Below are 23,086 nucleotides of genomic sequence, written 5' to 3'. Positions count from 1 at the left end.
CAGTTTTTGCCCAATTTCCATGAAACTTGGTACAGATGTGTGCCTTTGGTTGTAGATGTGCAAGACGCATTTTTTGACAGTACCCGAAAGTACATTGCCATGGTAACGGCATATTAATGGAAGAAGATCAAGGAAAGATCTTGCGGATTTAACTACTTCCTCAGTTTTTTGACCAAAGCTTATGAAATGTGGCACAACCTTGATCTTGGTGGGAAGATGTGGAAGACATATTTTTCGGACGTGTCGGAAGCTGCGTTGCCATGGTAACGGCATATAAATGGCAGAAGATCAAGGAAAGATCTTGCGGATTGAACTACTTCCTCTGTATTCGACTGAAGCTCATGAAATGTGGCACACACATTGGTCTTGGTGGGAAGATGTGCAAGACATATTTTTTGGACGTGTCGGAAGCTGCGTTGCCATGGTAACGGCATATTAATGGCGGAAGATCAAGGAAAGATCTTGTGGATTGAACTACTTCCTCAGTTTTTGACAAAAGCTTATGAAATGTGGCACACACAATAGTCTTGGTGGGAAGATATGCAAGACATATTTTTCGGACGTGTCGGAAGCTGCGTTGCCATGGTAACGGCATTTAAATGGCAGAAGATCAAGGAAAGATCATTCCTTGGGTAAGTCTGTCGTCACGGGGCGGGGGTATTAATCACCTTCAGTGATATTTCTAGTTTTGTTCAGTAAACTCACAAAGTGTTGAAGTGTATTAATTACAGTGTATCTCATAGCAGAACCAGACTTTTCGTCAGTCGTAGATAAATACAGATCTTAGAGCTGACAGATGCAACGTATAAAAAATAAAATAGTTTGAATGAAAATCATACAGAAATATTGCTGATTCAGTTAACTCCCTCAGTCTTAGAGCGTTTGACTTGAAATTTGGCACACATGACCACTATAGTATATAGATGCGCAAACTTAATCTTTCGTCAGTGATGAACAATGTGTTGCCATGGTAACAGCTTTTTTTTTTACCAAGTTGCATAAAAAAATATTGCGGATTCTGCTAACTCCCTTAGTCTTTGAGCATTTAGCTTGAAATTTGGCACACATGACCACTGTGGTATGTAGATGTGTAAACGTAATCTTTCGTCAGTGGTGATCAATGTGTTCCCATGGTAACAGCATATTTTGAATGAAAATCATGCAAAAATATCGTGGATTCAGTTAACTCCCTCAGTCTTTGAGCATTTGGCTTGAAATTTGGCACATGTGACCACTATAGCATATAAATGTGCTAACTTAACCTGTCATTAGTCTTGAACAATGTGTTGCCATGGTAACAGCATTTATTCACCAAAAAGCATTTAAAGATATTATGGATTCAGCCAGCTCCTTCAGTCTTTGAGCATTTAGCTTGAAATTTGGCACACCTGTCTACCATGGTACGCAGATGTGCAAACTTAAACATTTGTTTTTTTTTTATCAATGCGCTTCCATGGTAACAGCTATTTTCAATGAAAATCATACACAAATATTGTGGATTCAAGTAACTTCCTCAGTCTTTGAGCATTTAGCTTGAAATTTGGCACACGTATGCAACCAATATAGTACAGAGATTATATGCAAACTTCATATTTCATCATTGTTGAACAATGTGTTGCCTTGGTAACAGTGTATTTTGAATGAAAATCATACAAACATTTCGATTCTCCTAACTCTCTCTGTTTTAGAGCATTTTGGCTTCAAATTTGACACATGTTGCCTCTACATTACCTACATGTGCAAAAAATCTTTTGTCAGTGTTGAAAATGTGTTGCCATGGTTACAGTTTATTTTGAATGAAAATGATATACTTATATTGTGAATTCAAGTTAGCCCCTCAGCCTTTTAGTATTTGGCTTGAAATTTGGCACATGTGACGGCTATGATATAGCTGTGCAAACTTCATTTTTTCTTAATGCACAACCTTGTGTTGCCATGGTAACACAGTTTTTAATGAAAGCCATAGAAATCGTCAGTTTATTTATCTTGCTCACTCAATTTTTGAGCACTTGACTTGAGATGTGGGATATTTGACTAACAGTGAGCAATACATTTATTCACTGTTGAACAGTGCATTGCCATGGTAACATTTTTTTCCCATTAAAAAGTAAAAAAAAAAAAATAATCCTGGTTGAGCTAATTCCCTCAATGTGGGTGGGGGTATATTAATCACAATGAGTGATAGTTCTAGTTCATACTCTCTTCCTCCCTCTCTTTCCTCTGCCCTTCTGTGTTGGTCATAGAGAGAATTTTAATTCCATCATTCATATTTTGGGGTTGTTTGCTTTGTTGTTGGAAGAATCATGCAATAGAATGGAGGCATAACCATGGTAGCCATTATACAATATTGTAGCAACATTTCTAGTTTTTAAACTACACACATGTGCATCATAATTTATGTGGCAACTCAGCAAAAGCTGTCATGGTCACTTGTGTCCTGTGATGCTATTTCTAACTTTTGAAATATTATTTGCTTGTCATTAATTGTCACAAAAACACCACGAATCTGTTCGATACTTCATTGATATAATGTTATTTATTATGCCCCCGCCACACGTAGTGTGAAGGGGGTATATAGGAATCACCGCGATGTTGGTCGGGCGGGTGGGCGGTCGGTCGGTCGGTCTGTTGCAAAATCTTGCGTCGCGAACTCCTCCTACAGTTTTGAAGCAATTTAAAGGTAGGGAATCCCATTTGCATGCCTTAAATGAAGAGTTGTATAAACACAGTGGTATGTTGAAGAGAGTATCATTTTAGAAACTCCCATAAAGTATTGAAAGTTGAAGGTAACATTTAGTACATTTTCATTGACCGTTAGATTTTGAATTGAATTCTTTTCGGGGCTCACCATAAATTCCAGTACATTACTAGGCTACCTTTGCAGACCCATGCACTGCATGTGTGTCCATCATGTATATTTTTTGAATAAAGTTCATCAAAACTTACAAACATTTCTATATACATTCTTGCCATACACTCTTTATGTTATTACATCAGCTCTTATACTTTTAGATTTGTGTTTATAGATAAAAATACAGAAGACTGCAACAAAAAGGCTTAAGTGTGGCTGACACACAGAGCTACTGAGTAGTTGAGTTTTGTGCATTATTCAAATTGTAGATAACTGTTGACTTCCAAATTTCTAAGCAGCGGCCTAAACAAGTCCACTGACGTTCATATTTAATGTTTTGCTGCATTTTGGGAGTTCTGTAAAAGGTATCCCCTACCTTTAAATGAAACTTAGGGTAAATGATGATATTGAGGTATAGATGTGCAAGACATGTTTTTTGTGTTTGTCGGACAATGCGTTGCCATGGTAACTGTGATATATGTTAAGTTTACAATGGTCAAACTACATTAGAAACCAGGAGTGTACAACGCCCTCTGTTGTCTACTACTATGTACTATTATGTAATACACCCCTGTCACCATCCCGCCGACTGAGTAAGACTGAATTCTTTGTCTGAGACATCACATGGTGTCAGGAGTGGGATGGTGATTCCTAGCTGCGGTTTTGCTTGCAAGACCATGCGTTGTCTCGCTTGCCACGTCATTCACGCTCTCACATCGTTTCAGCAAATTCACATCATTACATGCTTTCATACCCAACAGGGGCTTCACATTCCCAACAACCACCTCAAAAGTGAGAGAATATTTTTTCTTACCCACTAGCACGTCACATGTAGTTTTTCCGATAGGCTTCATGGTATGTCCAGAATATGAGCGAAGTGTGACCAATGACTTATCAAGACTAAGGTTAGCGTTCCTAGATACGTGTTCGGGCAAAATGTTCACTTGTGCTCCAGAATCTAATTTGAAGTGTACATCAAGTCCATTGATCATACATTTCTGCGTCCATTCGTTATCTCGTTGAAGGTCGAGGTCATCAACGATAATCACCTCATCGATGTAGAATTGGTCCGCGTACTGCTCGTCATCGCTCATGGTTGTGGGCGGCTCACACATCTCTCCGTCGTCATAGGTCGGTGCATGGTCGTCGGCTTCAAGCTCGCGTACATTCCTGTGTTGTTGTCGACCAGAGTAGATTTGTCGTTTTCGCTGGTTGTCGTTCTGTCGTCGATACTGGCATCGTTGAGAATTACTGAAATGTCCAATCTCCCCACATTTTACCAAAACCTTGTGGATTGAATAACTTCCATAGTATTCAAGCAATCAATTTCAAAATTGGTATCTATGATGATCTATAGGTATAGTTATGCAAGACACTCTTTGTATTTGTACTTGACAAAGCGTTGCCATGGTTACCTCATGTTTTCTTCGAAATCTTGTGGAGTGAACAACTTCCACAGTTTTGAAGCAATTGAAATCAAATTTGGTAGGCATTATGGCCTTGAGGCATAGATGTGCAACACATAATTTTTGTGTTTGTCGGACAAAGTGTTACCATGGTAACCATAATTTTACCAAAACCTTGTGGATTGAATAACTTCCACATCATTCAAGCGATATACAAGGTCAAATTCAGTATGTATGATGATCGGGAGGTGTAGTTATGCAAGACACCAATGTGTTAATATAAGAAAAATGTGTTGCCATGGTATCCACTCATTTTTGTATCAAATTGAACCATTTAATCTATGAAGGTGAAATTTGGTGTGTATGATGCTCTTTAAGTGTAGTTTTGCAAAATGTCCTTTGTATTTGTATTGGACAATGTGTTGCCATGGTAACCACATTTTTTTTTTTTTTTTAAATTCTGGAGAGTAAATAAACTTCTTCCACAGTTTTCAAGCAATTGAAACCAAATTTGGTGGGCATTATGGCCCTGAGGTATAGATGTGGAACACATAATTTTTGTGTTTGTCACACAAACCGTTGCCATGGTAACCACAATTTTACCAAAACCTTGCAGATCTAATCACTTTTCCATCATTCAAGCAATTGAAGTCAAATTTAGTATGTATCATGATCTAGAAGTGTAGTATTGCAAGACACCAATGTGTTAGTTTAAGGAAAATGTGTTGCCATGGTAACCACTCATTTTTGTATCAAAATAAACCATTCAAGCTATGAAGGTCAAATTTGGTGTGTATGATGGTCTTTAAGTGTAGTGATGCTGGGGGAAAGCATGTTTCCATTTGCTGTATTAAAGTTTTATACTCAGTGTCAACTCTGTAATTGTACAGTAAACTAAAATTATTCTGTTTCCAATTCGATAAGTGCACAAACTTGGTATTGACGTCATTGCCCTCATGACATCACATACTATAAAGCAACACTAGGGGCGGGGGTATTAATCACCTTCAGTGATAATTCTAGTTTTTTTTTGCAGTACATGAATGGTGTGCTTACCATACTGACAGTGTCAATTCATTATACCACTACAGTACATGCTACAACTGGTAAAAATACACCAACCGAAAGGCCGCCCTTGGGGCGGCCCGAGGCCGGCCTTTCGGTTGATGTAAACGCACAAAAGTCGAAATGCGGTACCAAATGGGTTACCAAATTGCGGTACCAAATGGCGGCCCGAGACTACCTCCTTGAGGTAGTCACAGGGGCCGGCCTTTCGTTGGTGTAAACGCAAGTGGACCCAAATGCGCATCCTGCCCTCTCAGCTAGCTGTAGAAATCGTGCTGACGTCACGCACCGCTTTGGTTTCATCAAAAATCGTACACTATGTACGATCTTTGGTTTCATTTTGTGCAGCTGGGACCGGTGACCTGCGCATAGAAAACCGGCTGCTGTCTCAATATCTTTGTTTTATATAAAATATTTCCTTCTTTACAGGTAAGAATAGATCTTTATATATGTACATCTAATTTGTTTACCCTTATTTTTACGATTAAAATTCTGTAATCAAACGTCGGAGTGATGTTGCCTATATTAACAGAATACATCAACCCTTTCGTTTACAATAATCCCAGTCCATTAGAGCGCCACAAACAACGAAAAGGAATCGTGCGGGAGGGGATTTCTCTCAGAGGCCGCTGCTCAACAAGGCAGTGTAAACGCACGAAAATGCGAGTCCGAGGACCGCAAAGTGGGCCGGCCCGTCACTGTAAACGGGGTCTATGTTGCACAGAGTACAGCGACTTAGATTCAGACCCAAATCTTGCCAAGTAATGCATTCCTTCTGCTGTCACTGTAAAAATTTCACAATTTGGGTTGCAATCCTGATTCTTACCACAAATGATGAGTTATTTTGAGTGCAATGAGAATGCTAACTAGTATTGCATAGTATATAATTACTATAATGCTTTGTGTGGTTCTGGCTGGGGCCTTCACTTGTCATCTGTATTTACTGACCCTGCTTTTGATTAGCCAGTGACAGGGTCAAACCTGTGGAACGCATCAAGTAATGCAATCAGGCAAAGGTAGTCAATGTGTATAGTACCGCCAAGATTACAGGCCGTCAACTTGCAATTTATGCTCTTTTGAAAGGCTCTGTGTACCAGGTATGCATTATTGGCCATCACTGAGAAGCTCAGATGCCCCCGTGATGATCTGTTATGGATGTAATGTGAGGTTTCATATATATTGAAAACATTTTTTTTTTTTTTTATATTAAAACATTATGTGGGTCCCACACTTTATTAGAATCGCTCTTTTTTGGATATCTCAGCCATTTCAAAACCAATTTTCATCAAATAAATGTTGAATTCCTCATAGAATTACATATTGCTCTTTCATATTCTATAAGAGGTTTCTCATATCTCACCAAAAAATGTTAGAAACCTGAAAGTAGGTCTCAACCAAAACTATACGATCTCTTTAAGCTGTATCTTTCATGTAGGAATCATCCTACAACCTCAGTGTCAAACCAAAGAATGTAAATTTAAAAAAAACCCCCAACAATATCAAATCAAACACCTTTTCTACATCGAGTGTGACTGTCACTACAACATAACCAACATCCGTACATTTTGAAATGTCACTGCTTTTACTCCGTTTACATGTATAACTGGGTTTCAGTCCCTTTTCACCTTGGCATTTGTCTACTTCATATTGGCATTGCTTTACTTCAGTTTTTGCTTTTGATTTTCGTTTCTTAGGATAACTGAAATGTAATGTATCATATGCCTCGTGATACAAATGTAGTGTTTCTACTATCTGTCAGTATATGAGTATCGATCGAAAAATACTGAATAGTCTTGTACAAGAGAATAAGATTTCAAATTTAGTGAAAAGAAATGCTCTGTTCAATTCTGTCCCAGGTTGCCTGGCTGAATAGTGCGTCTCTTCTCCAATTCATGGAAACTTTTGGAACATTTCTTGTTCTGATATTTGAGTGTCGGTACAAACATCTTAATGTGCCTGTAAAAATGTGTTCTGAAACTTAATTTACTGGGAGGCTTTTTTGTTTTGTTTTGTTTTGTTTTGTTTTGTTTTGTTTTTGCATCACTAGTGGACACACACACAACACACACCAGGGAGGTGACACACACACACACACACACACACACACACACACACACACACATGCACAGATGTACCTACACCAAAAATGGATCTGAAAATGAAGCTACAAATATTGGAGTCCCCAGAATATGTCTTTAGTGATGGCACCTTTACTTATAGTGCAGCAAATGGACAGAATTAATCCTTCTAGTACTCCAATATACTGCATCTCCATCTATGGGTAGCCTGGCTGAGAGCACAAACAAGGCTGTCACAGCACTTTGTTGAGCTACTTTAGCCTGTTTCACAACTAGAGACTATTTGGTAATTTGCTGAATTTCACAATGCATTAGAGGTTATTCCATACTCTACCACAGCAACTTAAAAAAAGAAAAGAAAAGATCAACTATCTAGTCTTTTTATCAGATAATATCATTTACATTATTATCATGTTTCTATGATCATGAAGCCATCATAATTTGGGGAAAAGAAGTATTGAAATCACATGAAGCATTCAATAGTAATATCAGCTTGAGCTGGTCGCATGGGAAAAAGACATGTTAGTAGAAAATGCAAAGATTTTTCTGATGCAGAGTCAGTTTGACTTTTGATTAGGTTTTCAGTTTTGGGATAACAATTTTTGTAGTTTGACAACCTGACCATGTGCCACCTTGTTTATCATCTCTCTATTCTCCCAAATTCCCAAATGCACCAGCAGCTGGTGGCTTTGGGCTAAATATTAGTCGCATTTGCATTCAGAAGGTTCTGAAAGTTTTCCCAGGAGGGGAAATATGCTGCGCAGTGCACAAAGTCTGTTTCCTGAAACTTATCAGAACGCAGATCAAGCCAATGGCAGCAATTTAAGGCCCTGTCTGAGATAAAATTGCTTACATGGCAGCGATGACATAAAGGTCTGCAGAGTTTATGGTATAAAGACCAGGTACTATGAATGATGGACTCGGTTCAATAAGGCTGACTCATTTCATTTTGGTAGGCATGCATTTTCGGTGCATAACCTTTTTATTTACCATTCTAGCCCTCTAAGTTTTCATGATATATCTAGTCTATTGTGAATCAATACATGTGCATGGAACATGAAGATAGATTTCTTTCTGTATTCAAGTGATTGTGCTGTTTGCTAACAAAAAAAAAAATGTTTCAAAGTATGCAAGGAAAATTTTTACATGCTTGTAGATGCACATTGTTTATGTATGTATATATATATATATATATATATATATTTATTTATATATAACACACACATATATAATGTTCAGAGTACAGTTCATTTCAGATTTGAAACTGATTAAATTGGTGGATATTTGCTTCATTGAGTCTTCGTTAGCAATGTTTCCTTTATTCACACATGGTTTGTTACCAATTGTTCTAATAGGAAGTTCCATTTCCTGATGGCAAATTTCAGCTAAATGCACACAGACACAGATTGAAATGATTTTCCTCACAGCACACTCTGGTTCCAGAAGGTCAAAATGCTGCGGCAGAGCTTTAAATATCTTTCTATGGCTTTGGTTCAAACTTCAAACGAGAATGCTTTTTGGATGTTTAGAAAGACATGCATTAGCATTAACTCAGTTATTTAGCCAAACCTTTTCATGACTGTTTCTCAAGAGATGTGAAAGTCACTCAGAACGTCTGCTTTTGCGTCGAGCCATGTATTAGAGCACTTTGTTTCACCAATCCCACTATGTGCTACAGAACTGTTATCTTACTTAATAGTGTTTATCTACCAATAAATTTGCAGATTTTCTGTAAATTGGATGGGTGGGGATAGAGCATGCCCTCTATGCTGGATACAAAATATATTCCCTAACAAGAGATGACTGCATGTCAGAGAGACGGACAAATGGGAAAACAAAGGTTAATGTGGTTATCTATGCAGGATGTAGTTCAGTGGCAGTCCAAAGGCTGACTGGCAGGGGTGGTTAGGTTGATCACTTGGTGCTGCAGGCACTGGTGTCTGCATCTCAGTCAGACTGTGGTTAGGGCGGGACCCTACTGTGAGGCTGTAGCTCATTGGTTGGTGTGGTGACCACTAATGTCATCCATCCCATAATAGGAGGATAAAAACCTCCCAGCACTTTTCTTGTGGAGCTAGGAGCCAGCTGGCAGGGTAAAGTTGTTCAGCACTTGCCTTTGAACTGTAATCCTGAAAGCTTGCTCGCTGGTCTCGCACAAAGATTGTACATCATGTATAGCTTTGTGGACCAGGTTCGTCGGCAGAGACGGAAGCTGTTACTACTATTTGCCGCAGTAGCAGCTTGCGCTGTGATATGTCAGGGGGAAGGTAGGACTCATATGTATCTTATCACATATTTTATTTCTTTGTGTCCAAGGTCTGAGAATGAGTTATGTATAGGTTATGTTGATATTAGATCTGATGACAGTTCTCATGCATGATGATATGGCAAATAGCATTGATAACATTTTGAAATATCAAGGAATGCTGAAGCTTGCTTGTGTGTCCATGCAATCTCATTGATAATCTTTCCTACATGGGATGTGTAGGTAAAGAGGTTTTTATTTTCTTGATTCTTGTGTCTTATTTAGATTGAATGGGATGACTGGACCTTGTAAAAGTTGTCTTGATGAAGACTTTTGGGTATAATGTAGTGTATATCCATGATTTATCCTTAGAAGTATAGTTTGACAGTGGAGAAAGATTACACATATAACTTGCTCCTAGCAAATCTCCTGTGTGGATTCTTGAGATGGTGTATCAGTATTTTGCAAGGAGCATGTCGAGGATGTTGATTACAATTAAGGCTGAGGTGTGGAATAAGGCAAGTGGGATGATTCTAAGAAAATAGGTTGTGTGAGGGAATAGGTCAGTAGATCCTGCCTGCTGTTATGCTTCAGCAATTTAGCACTAATACAGATTGAGGCAAATACATCAGGATTTTACTAGGGTGTAAATACTGGTTTTTACATTAGGTACCTTTACATTAACTGTTATAGTCTTATGTATGTTTAGGATGTACGAGAGCTTGCATTTGCCTTTCATGCTGTATTTATAGGTATGGACTGGATAAAGTTCAGGTGCATCACATACCTTTTTGATTCATAGAACTAGTGATGATGATATAATTTATTACATTTAAGAAAGTTTATTGGGCTGGTAAGACAAGTCTGTTGATTTTAACAGAAGTTAACATCAGGAAAGATAATGTACATTGGTTATGATCAAATGAAGATGGTTCACCACAAAGCTGATCTATGAATTTTGATAAGATATCGTTTTGTGTGTTGAGCGAAGCATCAGTGGTGAAAATGCATCTCATTATGGACCACATATGTAGATTCAGGTATATATGGTACAATGTTTCATTCTTACATTAGTATATAATGCAGCTTGGTCCACAAATTCTGAACGTGGCATGGAAAAACAAATCTGATTGTGCCTCCGTAACAAACTTTCAGGTGCATGAGATAAGTGATGTAGGTGTTGACTAGCTATTCATGTTGAAAGTAATCAATACAGTGTTGCCATGTAAGTAGATGAACATTGCTATCAAAACAAAGCCAGATCCACCCCCATGTGAAACAACAGGCTGGCATTGCCAGTTGGCACAAATTTCAGAAAGAAGAAAATGCTGTTCCAGGGGATTTTTTTTTTTTTTTTTTTGGTAAAAAAAAAAAAGCCACCTAGCAGACAGCAAGGGAAAGCCATCTGAAGTTTGACCTTTCTCAGGCTAGGCAGCCCATGTGCATACTCATTTCGTCCCTGACTGATACTAAGAAGAGTTGTCGACTCAGCAGTACTCAGCAGTATACGTCTGACACAGTCTGGCTCACTAAGCCCCTCCCCCGCAGGCGGGCAGCATTTCCATATGCAGTGACTCCATCCCTGCTAACGTGGCAGATTGGCTGATAGCTTTTCATCCGACCTGCTGTGGTCTGAGCAGACATGCACAATAGTCAAAAAAGTTTTGTCAAGAATCTGTAATCAATCTGCTGTTTCCTCTTCGAGATACAAGCAATAGAATTGTTGATTTTCGAAGGATTTTTTAAATTTTTTGTCATGACTGGCCATAGATTGTATACTGTCATTTCCTAACACTACTAAGTCAAGTGTTGGAATTTATATTGTGATAATGCATGAGCATGCATGCCATACTCTGACATACAAGTAAGCTTCTTAGCAACCACAACCAACCAATTGGAAGCACATTGTTGATAATTTTTTTTTTCATTTTCACCCATGCTGTTGTCCAAAGTGCAATGAAATTGGATTTGACAGCTGATTTCACAATCAAAATATCACGAGAAATTCTTGCTTTGCCGTGGCAGTTTTTGAAAACAAGTTGGTTGACGTGGTTTCAAGTTCATGCATGGGGACTGGTCACAGTTCTTCAAATTAGTGCACCCTGTGTTTCCTTGAATAAAGCTGTATCAAGTTATATCTATTTATAAATGTGACTGATTCGTAAATCATCTCCTTTTGCAGTAAGGCAGTAAGCCTGCATGCTCGTGTATTTGTCTTCATTTGCATGCATCTGTAAATTTGAGCATGTTTTAATTCCATATCTGATGTGAAAACTAATTCTTTCGATATGGGGAGGAATATTTGTCATCAAATAAGCAATTTCATATTGCATTGTTAATTAACTTTTCTTGTGAGATGATATAGTTACAACAATCGAGGATGTACAGCCAAAATAAATTGAAAATGAATAGATGGATAAAATAACCTATGGAATCAAATGAAAAAAGCTAAGCCAAGCAATTGAAATATTAAAATCTCACCTTCACATGGATGCAATGCCATAAGTTAGTCTATGTATTAGAGAGTGTAGGACAATCCTACAACAGATAGAATTGGAGTTAATCTCCATCTTGAGTTGTGATATAGTCATTGTCTCCGGTTATAACAATTGTTTCCAAAGTTTTCATTCAGTATGGACCTGCTGTTTGTTTGTTTGCTTTCTTCTTTTTTTTTGAAGGGGGGGGGGGGGACCCTGAGGGGATTGTGTAAAGTTATTTAATTTCATCTGGTGCTATTGATTCCAATTGTAATAGCATAGATCAGACCATTGCACACACATGTGAACCAAACCCTGTAAAGTGGAATGTATTCTTATGTTGGGATTACCATGTCTGAATGTCACCATGGTTTGTTTTGTTCCATCCTATACCGAACCTCTTAAAAAGAAAAAAATCTTGGAATGTTTTAATTTTGTCACACTTTTTAGGGCATCAAAAATTAATTTCTCCCATATGTCCAAATTAGCATTGCAGCACTTGTTGTTATTGCTAGTGTTTTCAAGTTACATGCCCAACAGTAAGATGCTAGTTGCTCTTGGCAGCAGGCAAAGGGGTTTGTATGCAGCTAGTGAATCTACCCTGGAAAAAGAAAAATCAATCTCTTTCTTGTGTAGAGGCATGTCTGTCTCCCACTATTCTAACTTAATTCATTTTTACTGTTTATAGAATCACAATTTTAGTTTGGTACACTTGATAGCAGCATGCCGTGGTTATTAGATTAATGCATGATTGTGAAGTTGATGCATGCAAGTATTTCATATTTTCAATGGTGCATGAACTTTTTTTAAACAAATAAACCACTAACTCTGTACTAATCAAGTCTATGCCTTTAGATAGCTAGGTCCTCGGACCCAGTGTGCGGAATGAAGCATTTTATCATCTAGGTTCCATTCACAGACAAGCATGATTTTAGCTGAAGCTTCGTGAGTATGGCAACTATACTTTACTTCCATCTTTGTACACCTATGGATGGTAGCACAGTATCCATTTGAGAGGTATATATGCATATTATATACAGTGGTGTTCTTTATTCTAATAATTGAAAGAGTGTAAAGTGTTTTATTTACAGTCTGCATTATACACATAGTGTTTCTGCCTAGAGATCTTGTATAACTTGTTTTGAAAGCGATTGATTTTACAGGCATCAGGCATGTATACTTATGTAGAGTGTGGTAATGTGTAATGTGATCAAAGTGCTCTTACTCATTGTGTATACAACTTGAGATAATGCTTTTTTAATAACATACATCTGATCTTAAGTGCAGGAGTATACATGTATTTTTGTTCTGTTTGTGAGCATAATACAAACTAATATGGTCTTACATGTACTATTGCACACTCAATTGATGAATTGGACCGAAATCCTAAGCTAGTTACTTTTACTCTTTGTTCATGATATTACAGATTGAGCATATATTCCCAGAGAGAAACACTGGGAAAAAAAAAACAACAAAGATGATAATAACAACAACTAAGATGAAAAAAAAATGTACATTTTTGTGACAGTAGCTGGTCAAAATGAGGATGATTGACATGGAGATGTGCAGTGTATATTTGAGTCTGAAAGGTCAGGGCTTGTCCTCCACATAAAATCCCCCTTATGGAGCAAGGGATGGATGGACAGAATGTGTGCTATGTGATAATTGCTCTATGATATTATTGTACCCGTTGGTTCAACTGAGTGTAAAATTTAGCACAATGATCATCGTTGCATCTATAGAAAGCTTGATGTTTCTTAATCCAGGTATGAATAGTGAGATAGCATGGACAACAATCAAGTTTCAGCAGTTTGTGTTTGTAATGAGAGCTTCTCAGGAGCATCATAATTTTGTCCCGAAGTTTCAGGTGTTATTGTGTATTGTGTTGATTGGTATTCGAGCATTCTTTTGTCATTCATCCTGCCTGGTAAGCATACATTTGTTCAAACCATCAATGTAATTTGATTGATATGCCATTTCAAGAGTTATAGTATTCACTTGTAAGAAGTGTATTTGTATTGCAGTACATGTCATGCTGAATATCTACTGGTATTTTGTATTCTGAATTATGATTTCAAAACTTTCCTCCCTGCAGATTCACAGAATGTTTGTTGATTACGGATGATTCGCTATTGATCTTCAAATAATAGGGACAGTGAAAATCAAACCAATAAATGCTTAATGCATACCAGTACTAACTGAATAACTTTATATCAAACTGATGTCATGGAACTGCTGGTGAATAAAATAAACAATTCTTCTCCGTGTATATGATCAATGAAAACTTCTTTCAAAACTTGACATTTGGTTAAGATATTACAAATGCTGTTACGAGACACCCTTCTGACACTCCCAATAATCTGGGGATAAGGTTCAGCTGTCTATGACTCTGAACAGAGAAAGGTTCCTGTTGATTAGATGGGATAATATTCAATTAACTTGAGAAAAAAATATATGGTGTATACCTAAAGACAAATCATGTTTCAGGTTGGATATGGATGACTTGTTACTTTTTTATTTGTATATTTAATGATTTTCTTTTTGATATTTTTCAGAGTCATCGTTTTCTTTGAGCATCAGTTCTGGAGAGCCACTTCTTCCATGTGTGTATCGTGGTATTCCCTATCTCCATGGCGAGGAATGGAAAGTAGACGAGTGTACAACATGTAATTGTGATAATGCCACCACAACATGCGTGATAGAAAGTTGTCAACCGGCCTTCTGTGTGGAACCCATCAAACCTGAAGGAGAATGCTGCTTTCTTTGTCCTTTCAGTAAGTGTGCCACTTTAAAGAGGATCATCAACAAGACATTGTTCATAAAATAACTGTAGGCAAACCTCTCTAGCCATGCGATTTAGAAAAAAGTCATTACACCATTCCATCTGCAAGGCTTACTTTTGCTATGAAGGTGAACACTTATTATTGCCATACACAATCATATTTTTTTCACATTTAGCAAAAAAAAAAAAGAAAAAAAGAAGAAGTTTTAACTGTTTTGTTTGGTAAGCTGGCTGCATGTTATAATTGATTAAAATGTTGAATATTGTGCTGATAAGCCTTGGTTCCTTCTTGTTTAAACATGAAGCAATTCAGAGATCAATATCCTAACGTGCAAACCAGTTCTTGCTCAGTGTTCCTTAATCCTTTCAGAATGGACTGATTTTGCTACAACACGCATTTCACGTAGACTCTTGCCCGAGTATACTCAAGACTCGTCCTCAATGGGTTCATTCCCGTTCTTTTTATTGTAGATGAGGTTGTTGTTATAAACAGAAATTATTATGATGTATTGAATGTTCTTTCCAACCATTGATATGTCAGTATATCAATGGCATATACACTATAATATGAAGTGACCCTATTTTCATTTAATTAATTGTATTTTTAAAAAGACGTGAAGGTGAAGAAAGTTACACCACAGATCACCAGCACTGGCAGCATCTCAGAAGGCAAAGAAAGCAGGATACAGCTCACTGTCCCCATTAAGTTCCAGGAGGCCCAGGACACGACAGGTGTACAGGGAGAGGGGCTGTGGAGACTCAGTGCTTGGGCTTCCCCTAACCCAGATGGCAGAGGTCAAAGGTATGTAATGTATGATATGATATATAGTGGAGGAGGGATCCTTTTCCTAGGCTGAAGAAACAATCATGTAGGAATTGTTGGGATTCTAATCCTGAGGAATCCTCATTCCTTATCATGCTGATGGACACAATTTTAGGGCAATTCCACGCTGTTCAAGTTCATTCGTTGTAAGTTGAGTGCAATCAGATTCATGTTCTGTAAATTTTGCGGCCCTGATATGGAAAGTAAGTCATGGTTATCTAATATTTCACACATATTCACTAAACAGTCATATTTGAAAGCAACCACAAGTAAATTAGCTGTGTAATATGATGTCATCACCTCATGTCATCACATTGCATTTGGTTACAGTGTGTTGTCTAACCTGAGCACATCTACTAACAAAGAGATTTTGTAGCAGAATGCTAACATTGTGAAATTTGCTGGAGGTTGCCATAAAGATTTTATTCCAACACTGAAGAGAGATCTCAGCACTGGAATGTCTTGAACATAAAAACTTTTTTTTTTCTGTTCTTCTTCCACAATTAGAATGTACAGTGAAGTAGGTCCAAGCTCTATGTGGTGAAATGATAAAGAGATTGTTTACCTTGAAACTACTGGGAATTGTGGAAATGATATCATTCTTCTGCACTGTGAACAACTCTCATTGCCTGAACTTTTCTTATAAAGGAACCAGAAGACATTTTTTATTTTGTCACTATTCCAATCTATTTCGTTTTCCAAGGTTTGGCTATCAAAGACAGACCTTAACAGAAGAGCAGCAGGCTCAACACTACAAAAAGAAAGAGTCGTTCAGGTTTGAGTCGGTGGACTTCAGACTGACCGACCCTACTGCTCAGTGTTCAGATCTTCTCTACATCTGTACGAGGCTTGATCGTGGTGATGCTCCAAGGACCAAGGGTGGTCTTGATTACGAGTATAGTGGGTTTCCCGATGAATCTGCTCTGACTGGCTGTACAAGTGCACCAGAGTGCAAAGGTGAGAAAGTGTATACAGCATTGAGAATGACAAAACAGACAGCTAGGTTTGCTCACCAAAATTAACCAGTTGTGAGGATAATATGCTGAAGATCAGTATTTTCCCCTTTTTTATTTTGTTTCTGGGAATATCAAACAATCATAACATTTGAGAAGACAGAAAACAAAATAGCATGCAAAAGGGCATATGATAATTTATATTTACATATATCTGAAGCTTTACCTAAAAAATGTATTCCAAAAGAACTAATCTAAGAACAAAAGATAGGAGCAATGATGTTGTGAGCTGATACCTATCTGTATATAAGCCCTTGCTTCTTTAATGTGCCAGGGGTGTACTTTCATTAATTTTTTACAACGACACAATAAGTTAAAAGGGACTGTACAGTACTGGTTGAGGTGGGGATTCATGTTTTTAACATTCCTAAGTGAGATAGTGAAAAGCCTTTTATGAAATATGAAAGAGCATGTAATTTTAAGAAGAATTCAATGTTTATTTGATGAAACTCGGTTTTCAAATGGCTGAGATATCCAAAAAAGTGCTAATAATAAAAGGCGACATGCCACAACTTTATTAGGATCTCTTTGTTTCACCTTGTTTTTGGATATCTCAGCCATTTCAAAACCGATTTTCATCGAATAAACTTTTGATACCCCTTAGAACTGCATTCTCTTTGACATCTCATAGAGTGGTTTCTGAATATCTCGCAAAACGTTAAAAGCTAAATCCTCACCTCGACCAGAACTGTACACGCCCTTTAAACAATCATGAGTGATGATCACATCAGTTTGTTTTGCAACTCTGAATGGAATTCGCTGCATGAAGACACTACAAGCAGGAGATATTCTTACATGTTGTTGGTGTTCTCCAGGATAAAACTGAGTTTAACTCTGTAAGTGTGTTAATCCATTAACTATGTGTACTTCATATTCATTCCTCAGTCCGTAAATGTTTGTGAATATCACCTGTCTGAATGTTACTCATGTTTCGTCACATGCAAACCAAAGTAAAAGCTGTTCATGATTCTCAGTGTGCTATCGTTCTGTCAGCTGCTGCATTTGTGTCATACTCAATCTGGCATTGACAAATTTCATCTCTTTCAGTATTGACAGAATTTCATCATTTTCTTGTTGTGTTCTCAGTATTGACAGAATTTCATCATTTTCTTGTTGTGTTCTCATACATTGTGAATCATAGCCACTATGTACACAAACTGTGCTAAAAAAAGATATGAACAAAATGTGGAAGAGCGTGTTGCGTGTGATCGTATCATTCATGCTTCTGATTGTGGTGTTTGTCAAGAAAAAAGTTTTTGTGTGAGTGCTGATTATCTTTCATCTCTTTCATCTTTAGCATTATTCTCATGTTTTCACACCGTGTTTCATCAGTGTTCTTTTCATCTCATCTGCCATCCTCGGTGCTCTTGCGAATCACACCATGAAAGCGCCGCAAGGTTTTGATAAGTGAGAGTCTACAATCAATTATACTGCAACTTGCAAGTTTGATTAATGCTACAGCATTAAAGCGGCCAGAGTGCTCCTGTAAGGTTTTTGTCAACAAAACTGATTTTCCTTCAGAGAGGAAGGAGCTCGCTTCCTTAACAAGGCTAATTACGGATTAATACTTGACATCAGTACTCAATAAGAGCAAGGAAGTCAAACTAACAAACCATATCTTGACTAAAAGCCGCTTTATGAAGCCCCGACTGTTGGCCAGGAAAGTCTACCCATCAACCTGGACAGTCAAGGAAAGAGTAGGTGGGTTTCATGAATTTTACTATTTACTGGATGCCTTTGTTCTGACATGACCTCTGCTGTCAGTTTATGTTAAATCCACAATGTTGCACTACACTCCAGATAACTAGAATGGTAATATCAGATCCTAGAATGCACATGGTTGTAATGCCAGCATGTTTTTTTTTATTTTTTTTATTTTTTATTTTTTTATAGCATGTTGTCATGTGGCTGTACATGCTGATATGCCATTCCCTGGAAAGTTTACATGCACAAATTCAACATGAAACTTTCCTTGATGTCTGTTTGTTTTGTTTTTTGGGTTTTTTTATGCATGAATTCCCTTTTGCCAATTGGAGGGGGAAAGGGAAGGTCAGGAAAATATAATTCAGGAATGAGAGATTTCATAGTTTTCCTAAATTTGTAGCTCACAACTAGTTGATAAGGGTAAACCTGCTTCCAAAGATATTTTGTTAGATTTGTCATTAACTAATCTGAGCCAAAAGTTTTAGTGAGCGAGTGCAATCACTTATTGTCTGGTATGTCATGCGGCACCCGTGGTGACTGAACTGTTTACATTTCTGCTGCTCCTTTAAAACCCATGACAAATTTTTACCGAACTTATTATAGTATTTCTAAGGTACATATTATATGATCTCAATTTGTTCAAGTAGGCATTACTGCCCCCGCCCTGAGCCCCCAGGGTGCTCCAAAACAGTGTAATAAAGGAATTTTTTTAAAAATCTATTTCTCTAGACCCAGAATATGCTATGATGAAGCATATTGGGGCCTGTATTTTCATAATTGTCCTTGACAGAAGCGGGAAGGGGGCAAATTCAGGTTCAGTGTTTACACTTTTGTCTTCTTCTTGAAAGGGCATGGTCAGTTTTGCATCAAACTTTTCAGGTATTATCACTAAGAATGATAGAATGTATATTTTGCTCAAATGAGCACCATGCTCCACTGAAAGGACCCTTGGGTGCCCAGAACCCCCAAATTAGAGAATTGTACCAAAAAATTAATAATTAACCAGAAATGCCATGAGTAGATACAATGTACATTTAGTGAGTGTAATTCCAAGTTTGTTTATGGCAGATTCAAGCTCTGGACCAAAGTAAGGGCGAGTTTTGTCATTTTGATACTGTCTTTGAAAACACATGGTCAAATTTTCGACAAACTTGGCAGGTAATATTACCAGTGTGATGAAATGTACGAAGAGACACAATGACCTCATGGAGGTCCCCCAAAGCTCCCCAAATTTGCTATGTTCTTCATGGGTAATAGTCTGCAAGAATGCCTGGAAGGTTAACTTGCCATACATGAGTGAATGCTCGACCCTGGTTCTCATGTTAATTTTTAGAATGACTTGATGCAACAGCAATTGCCCTAGAAATTAACATTTAGTTTAAGGTAATGAAGAGCAAGATGCCTTTGGATAAGGTTCAAGTGATCATTGCTATTAGGTGTGTCTGTTGTGCTTTGTCATTTTATGTGGCTCTATTTCAAAGCTAGAATCAGGTAGACAGGTATTTTTATGCCTCCGCCAACGAAGTGGCCGGAGGCATTATGTTTTCGGGTCGTCCGTCCGTCCGTACGTCCGTACGTCCGTCCGTCCCGTTTTGTTTTTGTCGATATCTCAAGAACCGTGTGGTGGTTTTGCATCAAACTTGGTATGAGGGTATATCCTTGGGGGATGATACTTTGGATTTTAGGGTCACCGGGTCAAAGGTCAAAGGTCACAGGTTATTTTGTGAAAAAAAAGATTGAAATTTCATGTTTTTCTCCATATCTCGCAAATGGTTCAAGGTATCTTCATGGAACTTAGTATATATGCTTGTACCGATGGGCAGTGGTTATCTAGGGAAGTTGGGGGTCATGGGTCAAAGGTCAGGGGTCAAAGGTCAAGGTCAACTCCTCAAAATATAACTACTTTCCTTATATTTATGCAGTGCCTGAAGGATTTTTTTAAAACTTGATGTATGCATGTATAACCCAATATATATTCTGTGGGAAGTTTCTTGCCAAAAGGTCAAAGGTCAAAAGGTCAAAGGTCAAGTGAAAGTGCTAAATTGCACTTTTTCCTCCATATCTCAAAAATAACTCAAGGTATTGTCATGAAACTTACATATTTATGCATGTTCTACCTAACAGTGATTCTCTTTGGAACTGTGGGGTCAAAGGTCAAAGGCCAGGTTTCGATAATACTATTTTACCATTTGATACTGAAATTATACTTTTTCTCAATACCTTGAAAATTACTCAATGCATAAACTTGTAAAAGGGTCAAAAGTCAAGTGAAAATTATCAGTTCCCCCAAATACCTGCACTCTTGATGTTTTAATCATTCATCCAATTGAACCTAGTTCTAGGAAAGTGAACATTCAGCACATTTGTGGCAAACCTGTCATTTTAATATTTTGCCAATTGTGTGAAACTGTCATCACACATTGTCAAGACATTGTACTATAGACCTATTAGGAGAACCATGTATTATGGCGGAGGCATACACCAGTCGCCGTAGCGACATTTCTAGTTTTTTTTGTACTGAATTTTGCTTTTGATGATAAACTGCATTTTAAGGCTCTATGGGTTTTAGTGATTGGCAAAATTATGTCTGAATAATAAATACCAAATGAAACAGAAGTAAGACAATGTTATTTTGTTAAAGAGGCGACTGATTTTTATGCCTCTACCCGAAGGGTGCTGGAGGCATTATTACCTTTTTCATCGTTGACCTATTGCATGAATTCTCTCTTCTCCTTAAAGAAAAAAGAAGATATGTATTCCTCATTTGTATATAAACACCAAACTGTATCAAGTGTGCGAGAGGTGCATGTCTTGCATTATGTCTCACTTAGATTAGAGAGCCCAGCTCCCCCATTCAATCTCCCATCACAACCCTGTGTAAAAGTATAACATTCACAAAACAAAAATTTGATGGTTTGCTCTTTCACATTTGGTCTTTCACATTTAATATACAGTTCAGTCAGATATATCCTTCTAGATGTTCAGCACACACACACACACACACACACACACATATCCAACCCAAATGGTCTATAGACACAGGTGGTTGTGGACACAGTTCAGTCGCAAGATGTTAACGAGGATAAGACATTTTTAGTGGAATATGTGGTAAAATCACTCCTTTTAGCTAATTTAACCAAGTTATCCCCTAAATTTCTTATGCAACAGGTTCCTGTTTCTTTGCATTATGGCAATTTCTGACCATTTGGTCTTCCTCAAATCATGTTAATATAATTCACACAACCCAAACACAAATTAAGTCATGCAGACTAATGTATTCAGAAAGGATATGGGATTGCTAAAGTTCTAATCAATCAAAAGCATCTGCCAATCAAGAGAGGGAGAGTGAGAGAATGTACTCACTATTGGAAAAAACAAAGACACCACACTTCTACAGTTACCTTGTGATGTTATCCCCCTATCTGAGTTCTTCCAGTTTTAGATGTTCATAGTGAAGGCAGACCAGTTCATAATGCACAAGTGCCAGATTCTTGATCAGGACTGATGGCCTAAGTGTTCTTGAATTTGGAACATGTTAGTTTGAATATTGCTTGAATGCTTGAAAGGTGACTAATGGTTCAGCCAATAGTACCATGGCTATTACTAAGGAAACACTACTATCTCCAACATAAAGTGTGCCCATTTCATTTGTGTTCAGTGTCTGTAACCTGTAAATCATTACATGTGGAGTATCTTGTTAAAACTAACCACTCCCATAACTGCTCTAATTCACATACACTGCAACACTTCAATGTTGTTGTTTTTTTTTTTTGTTGTTGACCCATGCTTGACATTCTGTGCTTCATTGTCTGTCCATGATTGGTAAGTTTCTACCGATAAGGGCATAATAGGGAGCTTTAGATTTTGATGCGCCAATAATTGAGATGATGCTTGCGTTGGACGTTCTCCTCTCCCCTGCGTCGTGCTAAAAAGTAGCTTTAGATTACGCTGGGACGCAACGTATAACAAATAAAATGGCGCCCCCATATGATCGGTGCATGAAGTAGTTCTCTGCGTTGCAAACTGTGCGGACGTAAGAATAGCCCAATACGTGTAGTGAAAAACTGGGGCGACGCAAGCTAAAAATAGATCGACTTGATGCGCGCTTCTGCGCATGCTCAGAATAGGTTTTTTCCTCTGAACGTCCCCCGTCACGAAAATCTAAAGCTCCCTAATGATAACTCCAGGAGGTGAAATAAAATCAGTATGAATGGTATAGTAAGATAATATGTCATGGTAAATTACATTTAACCACTTGGCATTGTGTTTTAGTACATAGAAGAACTGTTAAGCCATTATCTAGTATGAGCTTAATGCAGTTCACAGATTAAACTTGAAATTTTTATGCCTCCGTCGGAGGCATTGTTGTTGTTTTTGACATAATGAATCATTAGGATTATACTGTATCTATTTATAGCTTATGATTTTTTTTGTTTTTTTAAATCAATCATCTCTAAAATTGAAAGATTTATATTGTGTCACTTTTTGTTGGTAGTATTTGTTTGCTATGCTCTTGGAGAAAGGCCTGTGTGACATCAGATTTAGTATTTTATAGCCGTGGTATTGTGCAGTGTCCAGGTAGAATGTATGTTTCTGAACAAATTTTGCATATCAACAGTATTAGGCATGTGCATTGTGCTTG

The 23,086-nt window shown here is 37.7% G+C and overlaps 1 protein-coding gene across 6 annotated transcripts in view; it reads left to right on the top strand.

The window, feature by feature from the left end:
- The first annotated feature begins 9,482 nt into the window (after nucleotides 1-9,482).
- LOC140237502 (uncharacterized) overlaps nucleotides 9,483-23,086 on the top strand; it is a 93,229-nt gene continuing 79,625 nt past the window's right edge. For 4 of the 6 annotated variants that reach the window (XM_072317433.1, XM_072317430.1, XM_072317432.1 and 1 more), the window contains exons 1-4: nucleotides 9,483-9,667; nucleotides 14,678-14,896; nucleotides 15,517-15,706; nucleotides 16,431-16,684. In XM_072317433.1, coding sequence (XP_072173534.1) covers nucleotides 9,571-9,667; nucleotides 14,678-14,896; nucleotides 15,517-15,706; nucleotides 16,431-16,684 — 760 coding nt within the window. In that variant the 5' untranslated portion in view covers nucleotides 9,483-9,570. Of the gene's footprint in view, nucleotides 9,668-14,677; nucleotides 14,897-15,516; nucleotides 15,707-16,430; nucleotides 16,685-18,149; nucleotides 18,442-23,086 lie in introns of those variants that run through there. The other 2 variants (XM_072317434.1, XM_072317431.1) reach the window with 2 other exon arrangements.

The sequence above is a fragment of the Diadema setosum genome, chromosome 14, assembly GCF_964275005.1.
Source record: "Diadema setosum chromosome 14, eeDiaSeto1, whole genome shotgun sequence".
Classification (NCBI taxonomy): domain Eukaryota; kingdom Metazoa; phylum Echinodermata; class Echinoidea; order Diadematoida; family Diadematidae; genus Diadema; species Diadema setosum.
This window is presented reverse-complemented; position numbering and strand designations above follow the sequence as displayed.